We start from the raw sequence: 24,030 nt of genomic DNA, 5'->3' as shown, positions 1-24,030 counted from the left end.
GAAATTTGATAATTACCCGAAATTTCAAGTATTCTTAAAAAAGTTATCTAAATAACTATCTTATGCTAGCTTTGAGTAAAGTCGATGTTCTAATGATTCTTGAAACATAGATGCAATCCTTTTAAATAAACGAGTTCAACCTTATTCGTAAATAGTTTTTCGATTTGCTATTAATTTCTAATGGCATCGCGTTGGAACGGTCAATAAAAAGCATAGCATCGGAGATTTAAACCGGTTTAAAGGCGCCACAATAGTGATTTAAACGAAACGTAAATATATGTATTGATAGTGTAACAAGAATTTGTATATGCAATCCGCTTAAAGGCATGATTTTAACACGAAGATAAAATGCACTTAATTTACGAAGACCAGATTATTTATTACGAAATTAATTTTCTTTCAGAAACCAATAACCAAGTATGTTTAAATAATAGCGAATTAAATTTTTGTAAGAAAAATTGTTTTTATAATAAGTATATGTAAAACGTTCGCTCAAGTATATTTGCTTTACCGAACAAGTTAACAAAACACATTGTAATACGATAAAATAATGTGTGCAATGTTAAAGTTTATTTTACAATCAACGTATCACATAAAAAAACATACTCGAGCACTGCGGTAGTATTCAATTATGTCGCAAAGCAAGTTCTTTTGTACAATATCAGAATGCTTTTGTCTTACTATAAACGTATTTTTCGTTGTTTATTTTTCGACGACGTTTCAGTCATCATTTTATTTATTAATGGCATATATTACAATGCATGTACAACGACAACACAAACAGCAACACAAATAATAACAAACGAAAGTATAATGACTAAATGTGTTGAGAATGAAACGATCACAGTTACTTCGACTGAAGAAATGTTGACAAAGACGGCAGATAAGACATATTTACATCGTCATATAATTATAAAATATGATAAAGTAGTATCAACTATGAAAGTAATACTCGTTTGTTATATGCCATACGGTGTGAAAAATATTTCTTCAAACTCTTAACTTGTAGTTTATTGCGTACGGATTGTTTAAATTGTGTAAACCATTTAACAAACGCGTTTATCAAGCTTCAAAATTATCTCAAATTTTATGTAATAGTACTATGTATACAAGTAATTTGTTTTTTGTGAAAGGAACAGAAAACAGCATAACAACCGGAAACGCAACTGTCACTAAAGCACACAACATAACAGCAACTGAAGAAAACGAACATAAGGAATCTCCTACAAAAACACAATAATAAGTAAACGGAATATATTATTTAAATATTTTTGAGTTTGAATTGTTAATATAAACATTGAAAGGGACTGCATGCTGTCCGACGCTTACGTGCCTTCCAAAGGAACACAAATTGAAAGGCGTATAAAACAGGACAAAGCGATAATTAATGCATTGTCACTTTACAGCCTTAAAGGCTCGAACGTTTTGAACAACAAATACCATGATTATTCTGAAATTTCAGAAGCATCATGGTTTCAGTATGTATGATTAAACATTTGCACATTTTTGCAAGTGCACCATACAAATCATCAAATGTATTGCCACTAGTTGTTCATATGTGTGCATAAATCAACATGTTCGTGTTGCTTTCAGTTACCCACGTACCTCTTATGATTGTCGGGACGTTTGTTTTGTTCGATATTGGACTCGTTTTGTGTATATACACAAAGAAACTGATTTCGTATTTGAGAAGTATAGATAGTACATTAAACTACCCGAATGGAAGTAAACACGATTCGATTTCATTTTAAAAACGTTTCTGCTCAATGCTTGTCTACGTTTTCATTTTATTTTGTAAATGGCCGTTAAGTTTCGGGGCTTTGTTAACGTTCAAAGTACAATCAACGTTTTAAATATGTTACGATTTTACTGAGTGTACTGCAAAACAATGATAAATATGATATAGTATGCTACTATGGTGTTAGGACAACTTGTATCAGTCGAGTTGGCTGTGTCAATTCACACAAGAGACACAGTGTAATATTCTATTATGGAGTGTTTGTTTTGACATATATGGTTGTACATGTATATACCACGTATTTTGATGGCAGAAAATCAATAGGTAAATAATAAATAGTGGCATTTATTTACTGCCATTGTAATTTGTAACGTATATGTTAATGTATCGATAACATTCTTGTTTAACATACACTTGTTCACCCGATTTCCTACTTATTAAATCAAACACGAACACAGGATCTTCCAATAAATAACAACGAGAACAATACAACGAGCATCATAAACATGGCCGCTGTATTGAACAATGTCACGTGGTCTAATGGTACTTCATCTTCAATGGAACCGGTAACCACGCGTAGCTGGTCTGGTTGGTATACATAATAGACAGAAACTTACGGAAAAAAACAATTATTAAATTGATTGTCCCATTTTACTTATTTCATTGTGCTTGATTTCAACAGTCGTATTGCTTTAATAGCAAATAAATCGATGTTTGTAAAATACTGTATTGGTACAACATCATACAGATAATCTATATAGCTAGGCTGGTTCAGGTGTTAATCCCGAGTAAATAAAGTTACAATGTATATGCAACTTGTAAGTCATTTTCTGTTTTAAACATGATTAAGCTTGTTTGTTCTTTATTATTTTCATAAATTAACAATAGTGAAAAAATCTAATCACAAATTACGTGATAATAAAAAATCATAACGACGTCGAAATGCTAGGTTTGTATACTGTTTTCACTTTCCCTTAGTTATGCAAAGCAGGCCTTGTCATGGAATAAAGTACTTTCACATGCCCTGTGGTTAAGAATATACAAAAGTTTAAAGAGTAGACATTAATACATTTGGAATTTGCTAACATAGATAAGTTGTTCTTTTCAGGTCTTAATACAAAACAACAATTCTAATATTATTTAAATTATTTTAATAATGTACTTTCCTAATAAAATGTTCGCATATTCGATTATGGATAGTTTCTTACAAACTGGTAAATTCGCGAACATGTGCGACGTAAATGTGTTATACTATATTTAAAATGCTTAAAATTGTGTAATAATATTTAGTTTTGTTTTTGCAGTAAGTAATTTAATAGTTGTATGCTTTTGCACAGTGCAAGCAATGGAGATGAACATCCAGATATGGCTAATTAAGAGTGTAATGATGATGACTCGTTGTACAGTTATGTGAGAAACAACACGCCACTACACCATGGTATAGTTTTAAAGAAAGTCCACGATTGTCTGCATTCTCTTCTCATGAATTGTAGTTTATGCGTTATTAAATCTCAAATCATATAATACATTGTTATATGTTTCGTACAATTTATTCCAACTAGACGATACGTTATCTGAAGGCATGGGCTTATATCGCCATGCATCAGAATACAATTACATATTGGTTAAATAAGCCTCAACTTATTTGACGATCGTTTTGTAATTTTAATTGGGTAATTCGTAATTTATACGAAGAATTACGATATTTGGGTACGTAACACGTTTGGTAACAGCTTCGAGCATCCAATGAAACATGTGTACCATTGTTAGGTTTTAACGAGTTTTTTTTCTTTTGCAGAAGTTTATCCCAAAATGAACAGGTACTGGTTAAATGTTCATACCCGTCTGTTATTCAGTGTTGGTTTCCAAAACAATAAGAATTTGTCATACAGTATATTTATAGAAGACATAATCTTCGTGAAAAACATATGCTTTTCTTAAGTTGTGATTGAGACCTTATTTAGTTTGAATGTAATTGTGTTCAAAGTGTCATTTAAAGTTTGTAATCCGGTGTTTATCACCAATAGAACATGCGCATAACTGTCTCAATTTTCGATATATGCCCTTACATGTTTCGTACATGTTTCGTGCACTTGAGGTATATTTCGATAACTCGTGAAAGTACTTAAATAAACTTAATTGTAATTGAAGGAGGGCGTTGACTCTGAACAGAACTAAACAATTGCTGTATGTGAAACCGGATGTTCAGAAATGACAATTAATGTACAAAAATGTATTTTGAAGCACGTTGAATTTTAATGCACAAATCCTACAAAGGACACTATAGGAACAAATATATCATGACAACTTTTACAACTACTACTTCTACAACTACTACAACTACTACAACTACTACAACTACTACAACAACAACAACAACAACAATAACAACACCAACTACAACTACTACTTTAACTACTTATACTACTACAACTACTACTACTACTATTTCTAATCCTACAACTACTACTTCTACAACTTCTACTACTACTACTACTACTACTACTACTACTACTACTACTACTACTACTACTACTACTACTACTACTACTACTACTACTACTACTACTACTACTATTACTACTACTACTATTACTACTACTACTACTACTGCTACTTCTACTACTGCTACTACTACTACTACTACTACTACTACTGCTACTACTACTACTATTACTACTACTACTACTACTACTACTACTACTACTACTACTACTACTACTACTACTACTACTACTACTACTACTACTACTACTACTACTATTACTACTACTACTACTACTGCTACTTCTACTACTGCTACTACTACTACTACTACTACTACTGCTACTACTACTACTATTACTACTACTACTACTACTACTACTACTACTGCTGCTACTACTACTACTACTACTACTACTACTACTACTACTACTACTACTACTACTACTACTACTACTACTACTACTACTACTGCTACTTCTACTACTACTACTACTACTACTACTACTACTACTACTACTACTACTACTACTACTACTACTACTACTACTACTACTACTACTACTACTACTACTACTACTACTACTACTTCTACTACTACTACTACTACTACTACTACTACTGCTACTACTACTACTAATACTACTAATACTAATACTTCTACTGCTACTAATTATACTACTTCTTCTACAACTACTACAACCACTACAACTTCTACTACTACTTTGAACAATATATTAGACATTATTATAGCACACATATGCAATGTGATTTCGACAAGCGTTGGCACTGATTTTATTTACATTAAGTTTTGACAACTCACATTATTTAAATGCTTTATTGTAAATATCGTATATTCTGTTTAAGGGTGGCAAGTTTATGCTGATAATATATGTTAATTTTAGGCAAGGGGGCATGTGGCTTTACTGTACAGGGGTTTGTTAATCTGCAGTCATTTGTTCTAACCAAACATTTACTTTTTACAAACAGGTGGTCAATGTTTGTTTGAAAAATACAGATACGAGCACATAATATGTTTTCAATGTTATTCTTTGTATATTTTAAAGCGTAGGCCGTTGCTGATCTGCCCTCTAAAATAATAAAAATAGTAAACATGATTTCAAATTGCGTCTACTAAAATTATTCGTCTTTACTAGTATGTACTTTCTGCGGCAGAGAGGAACAATAATCTTCAGATCCACTTTATAAAGATACGAACAACATGACTGTGCACTATACAACTGTTAAAAAAGACTGACCACTTTATAACAAAAAGTACAAAGACGACCCAATGCACGCTTGTAATGCATCAACTTTAGACAGTGAAACTTCTCTATATAGTAAAATAAGGGAAAGCGATCTTCGTGCAACTGCAAACCATTTACTGGACTCAGTTGATGATCTTGCAAACATGCATGGGCAAAAAGAAAATAACAATTGCGTCTACAACAGGGGAAGTCAAGATGATCCCCTTTACTCAGCTGTAAACAAAAAAGATGCACCGAATATAATTAGGACACATGTCGCTCCTGTGTACTCAATGGTGAGGAAGAAACCTGTAATTGCCGAAACATCGAATGGTGTCGTTGTTTGTGATCATACTTATGTTGACCCAGTCTATTCCATAGTAAACAGGAAGAACACCAGAGGTACTATCGATAAAACTAAAGTTCGATGTTCGATAATCATAGTAAATATGCCTAATTTAACGCTTTACATGTTTTCAAAGCTTTTTGTTTTAAATCGTTTCTTAAAATCAACAGACTATATTAATCAAGTAATTGGTGTTTCCAGACGTTGCGTTGTGCTTCTTTTATACCAGGATCTATCCATTGAGTTCTTATTGTTTATTATTAATCGTTTTAAATTTTTAAAAAATGATGTGATACTGAAAGAACATCCTCAAAACTAATTTTGTTAATGCAATATGCGCGTGGTTACATGCAATTGCTCTTTTTCAGGGATGGAGACCGATCTTTGGAATCAGTATAGGCCATGTCCTAATAGGGGTCTCCATGCACCCCCCCCCTCCCCTGGGATTAATTTTCACCTATACTAAGTTGTTCAGTAACTCAAGTAAGTAAATGTTTTCACATGTCTTAAAGATAAACTCAATTGAAAGTGTTCATATCAATCAGTTTCCATGGCAACTGCTACTCAAAATTGGAAAACGGACCAGGGCGACTATATCACACCACTGTTATATTATATCCTATCGTAATACAAGATAATTAGTGTTTTAACAAAGGCTACACATAGTGCTTTATTTTAAAGACCAAATTATATATTTATCTCATTTGCATATTCATGAATATTAATTAGAAACTAACAAACTCGGGAAAAAATAGACTGAAATAGTATAAGTACAGATTGTTTTCAGTAAATATGTGAATGCCAGCATATGTCACTACTTGCAGACATTCAAAAAGAGCGATATAAAGGACATTTCTTGAAGCTAAATAGATTTAACACGCCCCGAAAAGTGGGTGAGGTAAACATAAAAAACAAGGAAAATAACATAATCTCTTCCTATTAGTTATTCAGTTGCTAATTGCTGCTTTTACTTGTTCTTTTAATTTAAATAAACTGCTTAACTGTCTTCATCGCCAACTCTTTCCGTTTCAGTATTACTTTCATCGGTGTCATTATCTTCTTCAAGTTCATTTGCAATGTCCTCCAATACATCAACAATTTGAGGCGGGAGTATATCTCCATCAATCCAAAGAGGTTCAATCAGGCCTGTATCAGTGTTTTTGGTCCATCAATGTCCTTCCGTTGCAAGTGGTACATCTGAAGCGGGTATGTGTGACCTTTTCCATATGTCAACTTGATAATTTACTCTACGGATGTGTTGCAGGAGACATTGCTTACAGGGAGGTAACACTGACAAGTCTACATTCTTTGACGCATTTGGCCTATCATCACAGACCTCCTTTATTTTAAGAAAACGCAATTTATCTACCGAGTCGGTTCTAGCATTTCCATACATGACACACGTAAATATATCCAATTCACCCACTACTTCGTCTGCAACTGTCCATGTATTTTCTAAAGCAGCCATTGGAGCAACAGTTCGTGGCCTTTTTTCCATCAACTTAATAGGTTTGATATGCCCCTTTCCTTTGAAAGCGCAGATTGTTTCACAACCGCAATATTCACGTATACCTAAAAGTGCTGATCTGAACTCTTCAGTTAATGCCGTAGCTACTTCATGTCAAATAGTTTTCTATAATTGCCAGCACCAGTGTCAAAAAGTATCTTGCAACCGTCAAATAATTTAATGTAGTCAAAAATTATGAAGAATATGTCAATGTCAGGGGTTCGAATTTGAATAGTGTTGTAACCATGTTCTTTCCCATACAGGGCATACATAATTACTCTAGTGTCGGTTTCCTCTTGTGTCGATTTCAGGTCTTAAACAAGTGTCTTTTTAGTGGTTTCTCCATCTCTTGTTGTGAACTGAAAGGCTTCTCATTCACAAACCATAATCACTTTCCTGCCCTCTAGTTTATTTGCATATTCATCGCTCCCCCATGACTTGCACATGATCTTCACAAGTTGTTGCTTGTTTTCGTCATTTGTGAGGAAATTTTTCAGTCTGACGTTGTTTTTTTTTTGGTTTTTTTTTTGCCTTTCACCAGAATTTTTTTTCCACGTTCAAATAAAAATTATGATTTTGGTAAATTATTTTAAAACTCTTTGTTTCAACTACAAGAGTAGTGGCATATTCAATGAAACTGTAATACTCACAACGCAAGTTATATACGCAAAATAGTCATACGGTTCAAAATTTACACAATATGTTCAAACGGTTCATAGGCTCAAGTCCGCCCTACAACCATAACCGACTAACACTTGGTTTGCAAGCTCACGGTACCTGACAAATGTTATTAAAAAGAGCGCCCATGGTAAAACCGGATGTAACGGACGTTCCAACGCAAATATACATGTCAAACATTTTCTTTTGCGTAAACACTACCTATGCCCCATCTGAGAGAGCGGCATATAGATTTGTCGTTGCAAACATGCGTCCTTCCGCCCGTCGCTCTTGTTTAGTTGCCGTGCGTTACTCGAAAAGAATTGCTGCTTATACTTGAGAAAAATATTGGCAAGCATGTGAACATGTGCATCTGAGTATTTTGTTCTGATGAGCTGTGTGTTTTGACCTAATCAGAGTTATGGCCTTTCGAGCACAAAGAATACATTTAAGAACTTCTGTCGCGTGTAAATGCTGATTTTAGTAATTAAAGATTAACCAGTAACTTTGTTCTAGTTATATGGATTTGATTACTTATTAAGCTTAATATTTCATACAGCTTCTAATTGAAATGCCAAATAATTTATTAAAAAATCCATTTAAAGGGGCCTTTTTACAAATTTTGAAGTTTGTCATTAAATGTATTGATAAATGTAAACATTGGATACAAAAAGCTCCAGTAAAAAATCAAGAATACAATTAAAAAAGGAAAAATGGTAACCATCAGCAGGGCTCGAACCACTGACCCAATGGCGTCCTGGAGTAAAAAATCTACCACCTAGACAACACGACCATTTTTCCGAATATAGTGCCAGATGTATTGTATTCTTTTTTATTTAAGCAATCCTCGTGGTTTCTCAAAATATACCGACAACAACAGAACTTTCCAAATTATTAATTCGTTTCGCGTTGCAACGCTTTATTTTCGGGTTTTTTAATCGTCAATGATAAATATAATGCCTATTATAGAGCATGTAAATGTTCAGTATTACTGTTTCCTCACAAATATCATAACTAAAACGAAAATTTGCGAATCTAAAACAACTTTTTTCAATTTTGTCAATTTACACAAACGTGAAAAAGCTCCTTTAAAATGGCAACACAATTTTTTTAAGTTGGAAAACTGTTATTGACAAATTTTCTCGCACATATTAGATTTATAACAGTTCCATAAGAATTTCCACATAAAATATTGGTAATTGGACGGTTCGCTTACGCTCTACTGTTACAAATCCACTCTTTCATAAAAGGAAAAGGAGGCAGGGGTAGGCATGCGCTAACGAAAGTCACAGTGAGAGCACGGGCGCAGTTTGATGTTTCATGCATCGTGGGTGTATTTGTGTTGGCATTTCTTTTCTTTGTTTGATGCTGTGTCAAACCGTTTGGAATTCAGTCCATGAAAATAAATGGTCACTTCACTTTGGCTTCCCACTTATGGCTTCATCTGATATTGAACATGATTGGTGTAGACAACAAATAGCGTAAAACAACAACAGAGTAATTGAACTAAGCACACAGCAAAGAAATAAGGTTGCTATGCCCGCGTCTCTTTAACTCATGTTCATTAACTTATTGCGCGCCTTATACTTTGACATTATTCTTTGGACCTACCTCCAGATGAAAAGGCAATTAAACTCTATTCAGTTTTGATATAACTTCTAATTTTTAGGTTATTATTTTTCAGATTTGCCTTTTTTAACGTATGTCAATCAAATCTCGTCTGTAACAAATGTGGTGTGGCTCGTCGACAATGCGTATATTGCGAAGTTTAACATGGGTGAGAAGCTCGTGTGCCTATCACTGCAACAATAGCGAGCTCGCCGACGATAACTTTAAAATCCGTTACGATACATAAATTGGTTTCACCAGTGGAATAGAATTAGTTCAATCAAAGCGTGGCGAATGTAATGTACAGCGATGAGCTTGAAAAATTCGGAAAACTCGTGCACGAAAAAAAAAACAGAAATACAGAATGTACAGCAAGCTATAAACGAGCGTAATTTGAGCTAAACAAGTTTACGACGGTCATGCTAAGGTTGGTGAGCAAGGCAATACTAGAACACGGATGTGTTCCGAACCTTAGTCACGGTTTCTTCGTCTTTTTGGTCACATATGCGCAAACCAGAGTCAGGACAGTCGGTGTTGATAATACGCACATAAAATGCAGAGCATGCACGCATATGATTTTCAAAAAATCATTCGTACAGTTGAAAGATCTTATTCGGAACACAAATGTAAAACAGCTTTAAATATTATATTTTCTGTCTCACATGAACATTCATCTACTAACGAAATATTTTAATGTTATTTTACTTTGAATGACAATCCATAACTCCATGCACTTGTATGTGTACCCATGTCGATATGTGGGGATGACAGATTTTAAAATGAAGACATAAAATGAGTATGAAAACTTTGTCTTTTAGGGACTCCTAGTCTACTCAAAGGCACATATGTTCACATGTGGCCAATATGGTAGCCACCAGGCCTTTTGCAACCAATATCTTTATTGTTATGTACATAGTCACGGTTTGGACATTTTGCTCGTTGATGTAATGACAAAATCTGCCCAACAGTGTATAATAATACTACTCAAACAAATATATGATGATACATTGGAAAGTAGTTCTGTCGTGATGAACATCAAATATTACATGGAAAAAACGCAGACGTAATGTTTGTACAAACGGATATCATGATGAAGCGCATGCGGACATAGTCATGTCACCTTTTAACTTTCCTTTTTTGTGACGTGTTTTATTTAAGTTATGTGCACTCCTTGTGACTAAGCGAAATTCTAGATCGCCTTTCCCCTATTATGTTTCTAATTTGATATTAAACACTTAGTATGTGCGAACATGGGCGTTTGAAAACGGGTGAAATTACCAAAGTAGCGGACTATATTACATATTCATGACTTGCGCATATGTGAAAGCGAAAGTGTATGTACAAAGTGACACACACACAATCCTTGTAGGAGTGAACATGCTTTTAAAATGCATGACCTCAAATATTTTATTGTTATCATTATGGAGTTGATGCTGTTGTTTTCGTATATATTGTCGTCTTAGGAAGTCTTCCCGTGACAAAATTAAGCAATGGAAGCTGCAAGACCCATATGTTCCAACTGCAGTTATCGTCGTTTAGGCAAAAGATATTTGCGCAGGAATTCAAACTAGGCACACATATATGGAATTATATTTTCAACTAAAAAGAGCCCCTTTTAAAGTTAATGTTATCATGTTTGTGTAACATTTTAAACGTGCAGAATAAAATCGGATAGTCCTATTTAAACTTATCGATAATGCACACACATTTAAATGGTTCTAAATAAGGGTTAAATACGTTTGCGTGACAATATACAGTGAAACTCTCCAAGGAAACCAATATCTGAAACTGTATACCTCACCTTGCGGGTCATACTGTTAAAGTGAAAATATGCTTACAAAAAGCATTCCTTAATTGTTAAATGGGATTGTCCAAAAAAGCTTGTTGTATTTTTTATAAAAGATATATCGACGAATCAGGGATTTGCCACGAAACGCTTAAACAGCTTTTGTAACTGAAATAAGTAGAGTTTTTCCAAAATCGCGCATAATACCATTTGGTCTTTGTAAAATCACAAACACAATTCACTAGGTATTTTAATTAAAGTTATTACACTATTTAAAACGTGATTTCTAAGTGTAAAGATTGTACACTATTCAGTTTAATCTCAGCGCGAATTGAATGTTAGTGCGTGTCTTACACTATAGTTGACCTCTATATTTAATTCACGAATCAAAATAACCTATACTTAAATACGAGGAAGTCAATTAAGCAGTATCCGTAGGCAATTCTATTTTACTTACCACTTATTGCCTCGAAGCTATATTGTGATTAAAAGTTGATGAAAGACTGTCATAAAATCTGTATTTCAATTTAAAATGAAGTCTATATGTGTCTTAATTCACTTTTGGGGAGTTCTCTATAATTTTGATAAAAAAGGATTTTATCGCCTCATTCTAGCGAGACTCATTAGGTGCCTTTAACCCATTTATGCCTAGTGGACTCTCCCATCCTTCTAAGTTGGATCAATTTATTTCCAAAATTAGGGATGTCTAGTATATTTATTTCTATATTTAGAATATTTCTTACAGAAATTTCTGTAAGCAAACAGCGCAGACCCAGATGAGACGCCGCATTATGCGGCGTCTCATCTGGGTCTACGCTGTTTGCAATGTCCTTTTTTCAGGACGCTAGGCATGAATGGGTTAAAATTGAAAAGATTACCGTTTGAGTAAATAACTTTATTAAAACTGCTTCATTTAGAAGTTTAATTGTATAATGTGTTTTTGACATTTTCTCTAGAGATATCACCAACTGAATGTTGCTGTGTGTTTGTTTATTCTTTGCAGCAACATTGACGGCACGGTGTCCATTAGAAACAATCGATGCAAAGTGATGTTCGACGAATTGAGGTTGAACCAGCACACTTATGACTGGGCAATCTGATGTTCAGTCACTGTAAGGTGAGAACTTTCAAATTTTCCAAGTATCCGATATGGGTGAAACACTTTGTTAAAAGCAAAACGTGAAAAGAAACACCCACCCAATCGATGCTCGGCGGTATATAAGCTTCCAGCGCAGTTAAAATTTGGATCATTCTGAAATTCAAGTTTGATACAGTGATGTTAAACAGATGTTTAGTTAAATTCGGTTTAAAGAGTGCGCTTTGGATTGTTTCCATTGCAATAGTTTGACAGTTGTTTTAGAGCTTCAGAACCACTTAATGTTTTCGGGTCTTAGAAATATCAGAAAAATAGTAATTAAGCAATAAGTTAGATTTAAATAATACATATTTAAAAGAAGAGAGACGCGCACGTATTTAAAAAAAAGTAATTTATCGGGTTGATTAAGAAAACATAATCGTCTGGAAGATGGAATATTTTCATCTTTTCCTGTTGGTCGTTATGGTAATGATGGTTTCTGAGGTCAAGGGTCACGGTCGAATGATTGATCCTCCACAAAGGTCAACGGCGTGGCGATATGGTTTTGATACGCCCCCAAACTTTACGGACATGGGATTGAACTGCGGAGGGACTTCGGTTAGTAGTATTTTGTTTAAAGAAATTCAATTCAATATGTAATTGTTGTTGTTTTATTTTTATTTTATTCAATTTAATGTTTTGTATCGTTACTTGCAGTAGTGCAAGCAGGCGCGTGTCTATTGTCTTTTCTTTTTTATCAGGTGGGTTGTTTTCCTTTTGTTGTCGTTACGTTGCTGTTTGTGTTGCGGCTGCTGATAGTTTTTTTGTTGTTGTTGTTTAAGAAATAGTGAGAAATCAGTTCTTTGTTATCATCAGCAAATTGTCACGTGCTGATAATCTCTATGGTAGGAAATGAGTTCTGAATATTATATTTTAAGCAACAATAGATTTTGCAATTTCGGTAAATAGTAAGTGTGGCAAATTTGTTCTATTTTTAACATCAATAAATTGTCAATGGCGGTAAATGCCAATAGTAGAAAAGGTGTTCTGATTGAAGCATCCGTTGAATTGCAATGTCAATGACGTACCATTTAAGTGATAAGAAATCTGTGGTGTTTATAGCATAATTTCAATGTCAAGAGCGGTTTATACCAATGGTAGATTCGTCTGTTTGTTTTTCAGCATCGATGAAATAGGTGGAATGTCAATGGTGACAAATGTGTTCTGTTTTAACATCAGTGGAAATCTCCATAGTGGAAAATCTAAAAGTGACAAATGTGTTCTATTTTTAGCATCAGTGGATTGTGAATGGCGGGAAATGTGGGGCTTGCGGGGATCCCTACGACGCCGTACAAAAGCCCAACCAAACACCGGGAGGGAAGTATGTAACGGGCACAATTGTCCGGAGCTACGAAAGTTCTAAAATTATTGACATCAAGATTGAGCTCACTGCGTACCACAAGGGATATTTTGAATTCAGGCAAGTACATATAATATGTCTAGGTAAAAGACGCGATATCCATATTGGATAAAAACGGGGCTAAAAAAGCGAAATCATGATATAACAATAATAAGAAAAGGTCAGTTTTGATCAAATCGCCGAATTGAGTACCTATTTAGTTTGCTTTTGATTTTATGAAATACAATTTTTATCGTATTATTATTTTCTTGCGTTCGCACTAACGGGACATTATTGTCATTAATCACGACTTACTAAGTTTTTTCCAAAAATACGTTATTCCGTGGAACGACACAATTACAAGCAACTCTCAAATCTGATTCAGTGTAACCTCTTAAAATTAAACTGAAATAATTTATATGGCAATAAATTTTAAGAAGAAAAATATTAATGTGCATGTAATTAGATTTATTTTCGTCATAATAATAAAAAAAATATTGCTTTGGTCAAGGGTTTGACCATTTTAAAGCAGAAAGCTTTCAGAGGATGGTTACACGCCAACTATTATGACAATCTAAAAATCACTATTACATCCCGAGACAAAAACTAGAATAGTATGTGTAAAAAATAAAAGTTTCCGTGACTTTAAATCACTTCAAAACTGCCTTTTGGCTAGATGAATGATAGTAATTTATTCTAAACAACTCCAAAACGCCGAATGTAATTACTCTGCTTTTTTCTGGCTTTTGCTAAATATGTTAAAGAAAAGTTCCAAAGCTCTCAAATAGAACAATAAGTTCAAATCGCCTAACATATAAGAGTTGCATTAGTATTATATTATTCGGAGAAATAGACTGCAGATTTTAGTTAAACGAGAAAATAATCGAAAATTGTGCACAAGTAAAGGTCATATAATCATGGAGTGATTAATATAAATATCATTCGGGATAAATATATATAAAACATTTTTTAAACTTAAAGTAAGCACGAGACCAGTGAATTAATTGTTACTTGAATATTTATTTACGATCACAGTAAAACATTCTTTCAATGACCTCGCAAGGCATATATAAAATCCACGTAAAAGGAAAGGCGGATTGTTATCTTTACAATTAAAAAGAACCTTCTTAAATGCTGGGCTGAGAACAAATATTTATCTGACACTGACATTTGAATTATCGATACTGCATGTATTTCATGTATTTTAATGTAAAAATATAATAATGTTAATAATGTTATTATTTGTGCAAAAGCAAAATAACAGTTTGGATATATTCCAGTTGGAAAGGTGCTCTTGTTTGTTGTATGGTTTTGTATTATACATTTGTTGCACTTCACAGACGCAAATAATCGCTAATGTGGTTTGTGATTGTTTCCAGATACAATTTAAAAAATACATTTTTAATGAGTAAATCAAAGCAATATTCATCATGTGCTGTCATCAATCTATAAATTTGATCTCTTTACAACTTTTACTCGTCGTACGTCCTTAAATACGTCTAACATTATAAGCAAGTGAATTGCGTGATTATTTTGATTAAAATTTCTCTAGACGGTTGGGTTTTTTTCTTCCGCTTGCAAATGAATATCATATGACAGATTTAATTGTTCGTAATCGACGAGATTCGTGAGAATGAAAACAAAGAGACGGTTTATTTTACTAAATAACTTAAACGAGTATACGATATCGATTTCGTGCATCATTGTGGTCAAATGGGAACACTTCATTGTAGTCGCAGGTGCAACGGACTTTGATTTAAACTTTCTGTTGGTAGCAAAGTGAATTTAACCAGACATGTGTTTGCTCACTTTTCACAATGATATAAATTCTTAAAGAAAAAATAAAACATCGACTTGTTGACTGTTATTAAAAACGTTTTGTTTTCCTTTTTGCTGGTTAATATGTTGCAGCTGATGTTGTCACTTTCATTTGTGTTGTGTGTATTTGTCTGTGCTTTCTCTTCTTCAATAGTATGTATATGATTTACCTGCTCCTCAATTAATATTAAATTCATAAATATCCGAAAAAATTTCCATGTTCTATCAATTGTTCCTCTGAACGTTCAAGGTATACACTAATTTAAGGCTAAAAAGTAAAATCTAAACAAATGTGTGACTGTTTTGCGTCATGAAGTTAAAATATTTAAAGTTTTGGAAATTTTGAAAACCTTTGAAATGTAAAAAAGGAAAACACATTATGAGGGATAAGATAATTTGTGGATTTGTGTTTGCAGTAATGTCGCTGTCTTTTTATGAAACTAGATGCCATAGTATTTAAAGACTATAATAATATCAAATTTGAATTTAAGAATCTGCCCGCTGGATCCCGGCAACGGCAAAGAGACGGAAGTTACGATGGACTGCTTGAACGAGTACCAGCTGGAAGTTGGGAGAGCTGACCAATCAGAAGACGAGTTTGTAACCAGGTCAAATATTCAGATCATTTGAATTTCGTCATGTCTGTTTAATCCTTTTTTGCTGTTGTGTTTTATCGTTGTTTATAACATGCATTGTCGTAAGTGTTTATATCGTATTATACATTTAGTTATGCCCCTTTATGTTACACGTGAAGTACTTGCAAACTGGTTTGATTTTTTAAACTATTAACGATAGCCAATAGTCAATAAACATTTTTGATATTTATACAATTTTTGCATATCATATCATTCTTAATGTAACTGCATTTCTTTCTGCACTTAAGGCTACGAGTAAGAATTGATTACCCGGTAAGTGTACTTATGCGTTCACGATCTGAAGCTTCTATTTACATATTCACTCAAAGAATTTTAAGAAAAATAAATAATTCAACGAACACACACTTTGTAATGTCCCTTAAAAAATCAAGCACATCACTAGTCTGTTATTCTCTCAGCGTTTCTTATTTACTAATTTATATTTTACGCTCTTCATCAACCAAAATTTCGATATCGCAGGTACTCGGTAGAGGGTGACAATGCGGTTGGGAGTCAAGGAACCGGGATATACAACCTCAAAGTGAAACTTCCGGAAGGGCTGGTGTGTAACTCCTGCGTGATGCAGTGGATATGGCATGGGGGTGAGAATTAACTTGTTTTTTACCACGTTTAATTTATGACAATATCAGTAAATGATTATATTGATGATGATGATGATGATGATGATGATGATGATGATGATGATGATGATGATGATGATGATGATGATGATGATGATGATGACGACGCAATGACGACGACGACGATGATGATGATGCCTAAACTATCTGCGGAAACAGTCTTTCAATGTATTCTTGTCTTTGCTAGGTAACAGCTGGGGTTGCGACGCAGACGGTGCATGTGGTTTAGGTAAGGGCCCCCAGGAGAACTTCTGGAACTGCGCTGACGTGGAAATAACTAGTTCCAGTACGGCTTCCATGACTCCGAGTCCGACGACTTACCGACCGCCTTCAACGACGAAAGCGACAACCCAAATGCCGACGACCACAACAACCACTAAGATGCCGACAACAACCAAGACACAGACTACCTTGAAGCCGACGACGACGCCACTGTTACCGACAACCACGACGAAATCCCTGGACGACGACATCGACACTTCGAGTTGCGTTGGAGCTTCCGGCACTTCCAATTCGACCATGGACGCCCTATGCAAGATCATTTGTCAGGTACCGGAAGATTGCCTACCGGAGATGTGCATTTGCTTCGATTTCTGTCGCTCCAAGCTCCCAGCATCTTTTTCTGACCAGACCTGCAAAGATCTGTGCAGACTTTCCCCAGCATATTGCGAGTCCGACCTCTGCAGCTGCTACCAAACCGACGATATCCCGACGACAACACCGAAACCGCCGTCAAGCGAATGTGACTGCGTCGGTGTATTTCCGTTTGACGCGCCCTACATGCACAAGTGGTGTTGCGACAACTGCAAACGAGGAAATTGTCCAAAATCTCACTGTGCTTGTACTAGCTATTAAAAAAATGCAGCGAAGTCTTTGTTTGTTTTGTTTTTACTGTAAGAATTAAGTTTCTGAAACTGCATCAAATTCTTGTTTATAAAACCATATTTGTTCACATTCGTATTAAAAAGATTTTAAATTCCATATTATTTTAAGTGTATACCAATCAGTTTACAAATGTCCACAAAGGCTATGTTTGAAGCAACTCCTTCTTTAAACGGGCAGCAACATTGAGCATTGTTTAAACATTCATGTTTTTCTGTAATAAACGTGTTTTATTATGTTGTTTTGTGTTGTTGGTTTTGTTGTTTGGAAAAATTTCACACACAAATTGTTAAACTGTTCCGTGTTCATGTATTGTTGGAATTTTAAAATGTATACCACAATGAAAACAGTTGTATTAGTTACGTAAATGATACAAAGATGAGAATTAAGGGGAGATCAATTTGCTGTTTTTAAAAAGATTCAATGGGTTCGTTCGTCGCCCATGATCTTAACCCATTTATGCCTAGTGGACTCTCCCATCCTTCTAAATTGGATCAATTTATTTCCAAAATTAGGGATTTCTAGTATACTTATTTCTATATTTAGAATATTTCTTACAGAAATTCCTTTAAGCAAACAGCGTAGACCCTGATGAGACGCCGCATCATGCGGCGTCTCATCTGGGTCTACGCTGTTTGCCAAGGCCTTTTTTCTAGACGCTAGGCATAAATTGGTTAAAATATTTTCGAAAAATGCAAAATGTACAGTTTGAAGTGTATTTGCTAACAAAACTTCAGTTTCATTCGCCATTGGTACTTTAAATTGAGTCCAAACTAAATTTGTAACAATATTATCCGTTTGAATTCCGTTCTCCCTTATCATATCATCTGCTCATAGAAGTGCTCTTTTACCTTTGTCTGACGAGGTATATATTTTCTACCTGTAATTACTTTCAAGTCTTAAATAATGATTATTTAAAAAAATTCAAGGTCTAACTAAATTGCATCAAGTGAGAAGTTGTAATAGTATAGCAGTATATACACTGTGATAATTACATAATGTATCCCATTTCAAAGCATTCCATTGAAATAACAGAAAAAATACATTAGAAAGAAAAATCAGTATGTCAACTTTGTAAATGTTGAAATCCTAGTCTACTTTGAAGCATAGCATAGACTACTAATGCTAGTAAAATATTAAAATGCATACGAGTTCTCCCTCTTTGCGTCATATGCTCGACATGGCATTTAATACTAGTATATTAATAAATTAACTGCGGTATAGGAGAGATTTTTTTTTAAACTTATCTGACGGTACTAAGCCATCGTAAAATAGCTTACTTTATGAACATATAATTTTACTCAGCATCATTGTTGTAAGAGATTGCTTAATTAAAAACAAACATCAATTATTTATCAACTGATTAAAACGTCAAAACGTCGTCTTTATTTTGACGTGGCCTCTGGTAAATATATTGATTGATCTAATAACACGTTTATCTAAATCGATAGTCTAACGAACAAAAAAATATCTCGATATTTGTTAAACCCGTCACATACTGTTTATTACTATGCCAGCCAAACAAAATAATTACTATGCCAGCCAAACAAATATGAAGCTGTGCGCGTGAAGTATGTTTTATCATACGTTTACAATTTCGTTAGGTTACAAGCTTAATACAATTTATGACATACCGTAAACATTTAAAAAGTACAACTATGTTATAAAGTAGCATCCTTCGCAGTTCAGCTCTTATGTCTAGTAATCACACGTAAGTGAACGAATATATTACTATCTTAAAATAAATAACCACCTGTATATTGATTTCTATGTAAAACATGTAGATGGACATGCTTACAAAAACGGATATCGGCGTGTGCTTAGTATCTATATGTTTTGACAAGGTTTAACTGGCGAAGACAGAGAACATTAGAATATCAAATTCATTTTTCCTTCTATCTGTCAGTCATAATAATTGTTTGCCTGTTGATATTACTGTAACGTATTTACCATTTCTTCGGGATATATACAATGGCAAAAAACACCAGTGGTATTTTTCAACACACGGATTTTCGTGGGGCCTTCATTAGCCGTTAGATTAGACACTCAACTTCCTCAATTTTAACTGGAATCAATGAATATTTACACTATTAATGATTCATAATTATTGTATTATTCGAATGATGAACGTTTAATCACTATACAAGCCGGTTTCGTATGTCATGTGTGACTTGGATGCCTTCGATCATTTGGGTGACTCGGGTCACCTTAGGTGTCTTTGGTGACTTGGGTCACCTAGGGTGACTTGGGGTGACTTGGGTCACCTAGGGTGACTTGGTTTACTTGGGTCACCCAGAGTGACTTGGGGTGACTTGGGTCAACCATGGTGACTTGGGTTGACTTGGGTCACCCAGGGTGACTTGGGGGATGACTTGGGTCACCCATGGTGTCTTGGTTGACTTGGGTCACCCAGGATGACTTGGGGTGACTTGGGTCAGGCAGGGTGACATGGGTTGACTTGGGTCACCCAGGGTGGCTTGGGGTGACTTGGGTCACCCAGGGTGACTTGGGTTGACTTGGGTCACCTAGGGTGACTTGGGATGACTTGGGTCACCTAGGGTGACTTGGGTTGACTTGGGTCACTTAGGTGTCTTGGGTGACTTGGGTCACCTCGGGTGTCTTTGGTGACTTTGGGTCACCTCGACCTATATTAACGTGTCTGCAGAGTGTCCAATGTGTGCGTTATGCAAGGAGGACAATTAACCAGTGTAGTACAAGCGATAATTATTAGCTTGACCGACTCAGGCTGAACCAGGAGACCTGACACGTGCACTGTCTTATATATCCGAAGGAAATCTGTGACCCGGACTAATATATGAGTCTCTAGGCTACCCAGCAAGATATGGTAAATGCGCAAAATTGCTTGGATCGCCTTTACTCAAGAGGCTTCAAACGTCACAGAAATTTCCCTGTCTTGGGCTGATCTAAGAGACCAGAAACGTGCACTGTCTAATATTATCAAAGGACACCTGTGACCGGACTAATATATGTGTCTCTAGACTACCCAGCAAACTATGGTATATGCGCAAAGTTACTTGGGTCACCCCCAATAACAAGGCATCCAAACTCTCAGCTAGTTCCAATGGTATGTGGTCTCTAATTGCTGAAACGTATTAAACGTTTTGATGTGTTCGGCAATCGAACGCAGACTGACTGCTGTGAGTATCAGAGTTTATTTTCAGGTCCTACCGAAGTCTTTATGGTCCGACCTGCCCCTGTGACCTTTCAGGGGAAAAATATTAATTTTGAGCCAAAGTAGGTCAAATTTACCCCGGCTTCCCGGGTATTCGCCAAAGAAATCATTTAGATCCAAATATACCAGTGCACGGTGGCCAATGAGACCTTAAGGTGCACTGGTAGTTGACAATTCAAAGACGAATTCTTGTCTGTACGCAGCTGCACCAAAGGAGTGCAAGCAAGCAGCTCTGCCTTTAAGGCCCCTCTCGCTGTCACCGGCCGTCGTCTTCATCCCCGAGACAGTTTCCCCAGTGCGTTGAGCGTACTGAGTACCGCTGTCCCGGGGTCCCTCAATAAGGCCACCCCCTCGAAGTTCCAGGCATGCTTCTATACCTCCCCAGGAAAGAAGCCTGTTCTGGTCCGCCCCGTATTTCCTCCACACTGGTGGTCTTGCTGTCCCACTATCCCCGTCCCTCTACAGACGGGACCTCTGGCAGGTCCGGGTCAGCGAGCTCTCGACGATAGACAGCCGGTGACAAGTCCGCTGCATCTTGGAGAAGACAGTAATCCCAGCAGTGCGGAAGACGTCCGGCTCGAGGGTGACGGACTCAGCTGGATTAGCAGAGCCACCCGCAGAAGTTCTCCTCAACCGAAATCTTCTGCGGGGGACTCTCGCCTCGGTCGCGACGCGCACGCTCTAGCTGCTGACCGAGGACTGACTGTGTTACTTCTTCTTCTTTATTTTTTTATCGAGTGCACCGGGATTGTCTCCCATATGGCCATCGCCCCAGAAAGACGTGTTAGTTGGTTACAGGGGATAGTGCAAGATACAGGAGACACCCCGTTCCAGAGGTGACCCTGGGTCTTTTAGTGCCCGGTGTTTAGCACCTAGTACACTGCACCTCGATTTAACGTCTCATGCGAAAGACGAGTTAGTAGGTTAGGTGCAGCGGGGGATCGAACCAGCGATCTCTGGATTGTGAAGCCAGTGTGTTACCACCAGACCACGGATCCGCTACACTGACTGCTACCAGAGGAGCAGCGCTTTATATACTGATAGTTCACGTGACCCGCTTGTTAAAGACATCACCCTACTATTTCATTTCATGAAAACACAACCCTACCGTTTCAAACACTATTTGTAGAATACTGCGACTATATTCTGTAAAACACATTGTGAATGTTTATAACCGACTTGTGTTATTAGGTCATTAAACTATGTACATGAATATACAATGATCAATCCAAAATGCCCTCACTATTTGCGTTGAATTTACCGAAACATTAAATATTAGAAAACGGGAAACGTACTTTCGTTTTAATGTAAATACTAGGAATGAACTCAAATAATAATGAACCTAAAGGAAACACTACCGGCCAAAATCGTCACATTACGGTGTTTCGTGTTTCCCCTTTTAATTGACAATATCTAACACTGACAACATCTAAAACTGACAATATCTAATACTGACAATCTCTAAAACTAGTATCACTGTTTGCTGGACACTACGAAATACGGCTTCCTCCGTGGTAATTTAGAGACAATTTGAGTTATACTTGGAACCAGAAAAAAAAACATGATTGAAGGTTGACAAATTATTACTATTTCTCTCCTTAACAACCACCACTCGTTCTGATTGGCTGTTAACTCGACGGTTACCTCAGTATTATCACATTGACGTGACTTCCAATAATTATAGTTCCGGTCAAATATTTTTGCCTGATATCTTCGTTTTGTATTACGAAATCGGCGTTATTGTCACCTCAGATTGCTCAATTTCCACTTTTCTTAATCTAACTTAGAAATATTTCCATACAGTATTTTTCGGATTCTTGTGCATTCTCATGCACTCTAAATTAATTTGAATTTTATATGGTATATGTCTTAATTATATTGTGGTGAATATCTGAATACTTTTAAGACAAACGTTGACATTGCTAATTATATATGGTGTTGGCAGAAATATGTCAGTATAATATTGAGTAATGTTACTTCAGCCCCCATTATTGTGATTTGAGTTTTATACATTGACGAAACACCCGTTGCACTAATTCTTCCCAAAATTGTCCTATACAATATCAGCCTTCATCAATTCAAGAAACTTAATGAATAGCATCGCTTGAGTCGATATTTATTGTTAACTCTCATTTGGGCTACCTTATTACGTTAAGTAAGAATACATAAACATTGAATTTGTTCTGAGTGGTTACCACGATGCAACTTCTCAAGTTCCAGGAGCCCGTCTTCTTAAACGCCGTACGAAAAATGTAATGTTTAATACAATTTTTGAAAAATATTATTGCTTTGCTCAAACTTAAAATTATGAGTTTATTACATGATAAGTTTATTTAACGATACATTTCTTAGTAATTTTATCTATTTATTTTTTGCAACCTTACACCTGCCCTATAATTGAGGAGCATATTAGTCCCAGGTGTTGCGAGCTTAAAATCGTACGTAAAATTTATCATAAGATCCAATCATCCAATGCTCAGGTTTGAGCTTTTTTAAATTTCGTTTTTGTTTAATTTATATTGTTTTTATTATTTATTTATCTGATGTATTTAAAAAAAAATATTACGAAGGTTTTTGCAGTGCAGTAATTTAAAAGTTTAATTTCAAATCTACGAAAAATCTGAGAACAAATCCGTCGAATGGATGTCGTATATGTGATTGATCATTTCGAGAACTATTTATTGATGCTACAGACTACAGGTTAATAAATTAATATATTATTGCGCTCCGTTTCAGGCAAAAGTAGCATAGTATTATATATACATTTAGACTAGTGAGTAAATCAAGTCATTATGATAAGTGTTCTTTAGAAAAACACATGCGTCCATCATTATCTTCTTGTATTAGTTTTTGTTTTGCTTTTGCCAAAAGTCATTATGCGATGTCACAATTTGTCACCATGATCGGTTATCATTCGAGATACAATGACTGGTAATGTATGCATTTATTTAGCATTTATTTACATCCACTTCCTGGTTAGTATGCATTTTTTTTTATTAAGAACAGATCAAACA

The 24,030-nt window shown here is 35.4% G+C and overlaps 1 protein-coding gene across 1 annotated transcript; it reads left to right on the top strand.

Annotated features, from left to right (window-relative positions):
• Positions 1–12,862: 12,862 nt before the first annotated feature.
• On the top strand, positions 12,863–18,064 carry LOC127835722 (uncharacterized). The gene is made up of 5 exons (XM_052362159.1): positions 12,863–13,066; positions 13,741–13,928; positions 16,157–16,273; positions 16,781–16,902; positions 17,129–18,064. Exons 1-5 carry the CDS (start codon positions 12,899–12,901, stop codon positions 17,794–17,796), a joined length of 1,263 nt encoding a protein of 420 aa, XP_052218119.1. The 5' UTR covers positions 12,863–12,898; the 3' UTR covers positions 17,797–18,064.
• The last annotated feature ends 5,966 nt before the right edge of the window (positions 18,065–24,030 follow it).

This window comes from Dreissena polymorpha, chromosome 6, assembly GCF_020536995.1.
Source record: "Dreissena polymorpha isolate Duluth1 chromosome 6, UMN_Dpol_1.0, whole genome shotgun sequence".
Taxonomy (NCBI): domain Eukaryota; kingdom Metazoa; phylum Mollusca; class Bivalvia; order Myida; family Dreissenidae; genus Dreissena; species Dreissena polymorpha.
This window is presented reverse-complemented; position numbering and strand designations above follow the sequence as displayed.

Excerpts from the sequence above, each read along its gene's own strand:
- LOC127835722 (XM_052362159.1), top strand. The coding sequence starts at position 12,899 with ATGGAATATTTTCATCTTTTCCTGTTGGTCGTTATGGTAATGATGGTT. Across the intron at positions 13,067-13,740 it reads TGAACTGCGGAGGGACTTCG|CATCAGTGGATTGTGAATGG; the intron begins GTTAGTAGTATT and ends TTCTATTTTTAG. Across the intron at positions 16,274-16,780 it reads GAAGACGAGTTTGTAACCAG|GTACTCGGTAGAGGGTGACA; the intron begins GTCAAATATTCA and ends TCGATATCGCAG.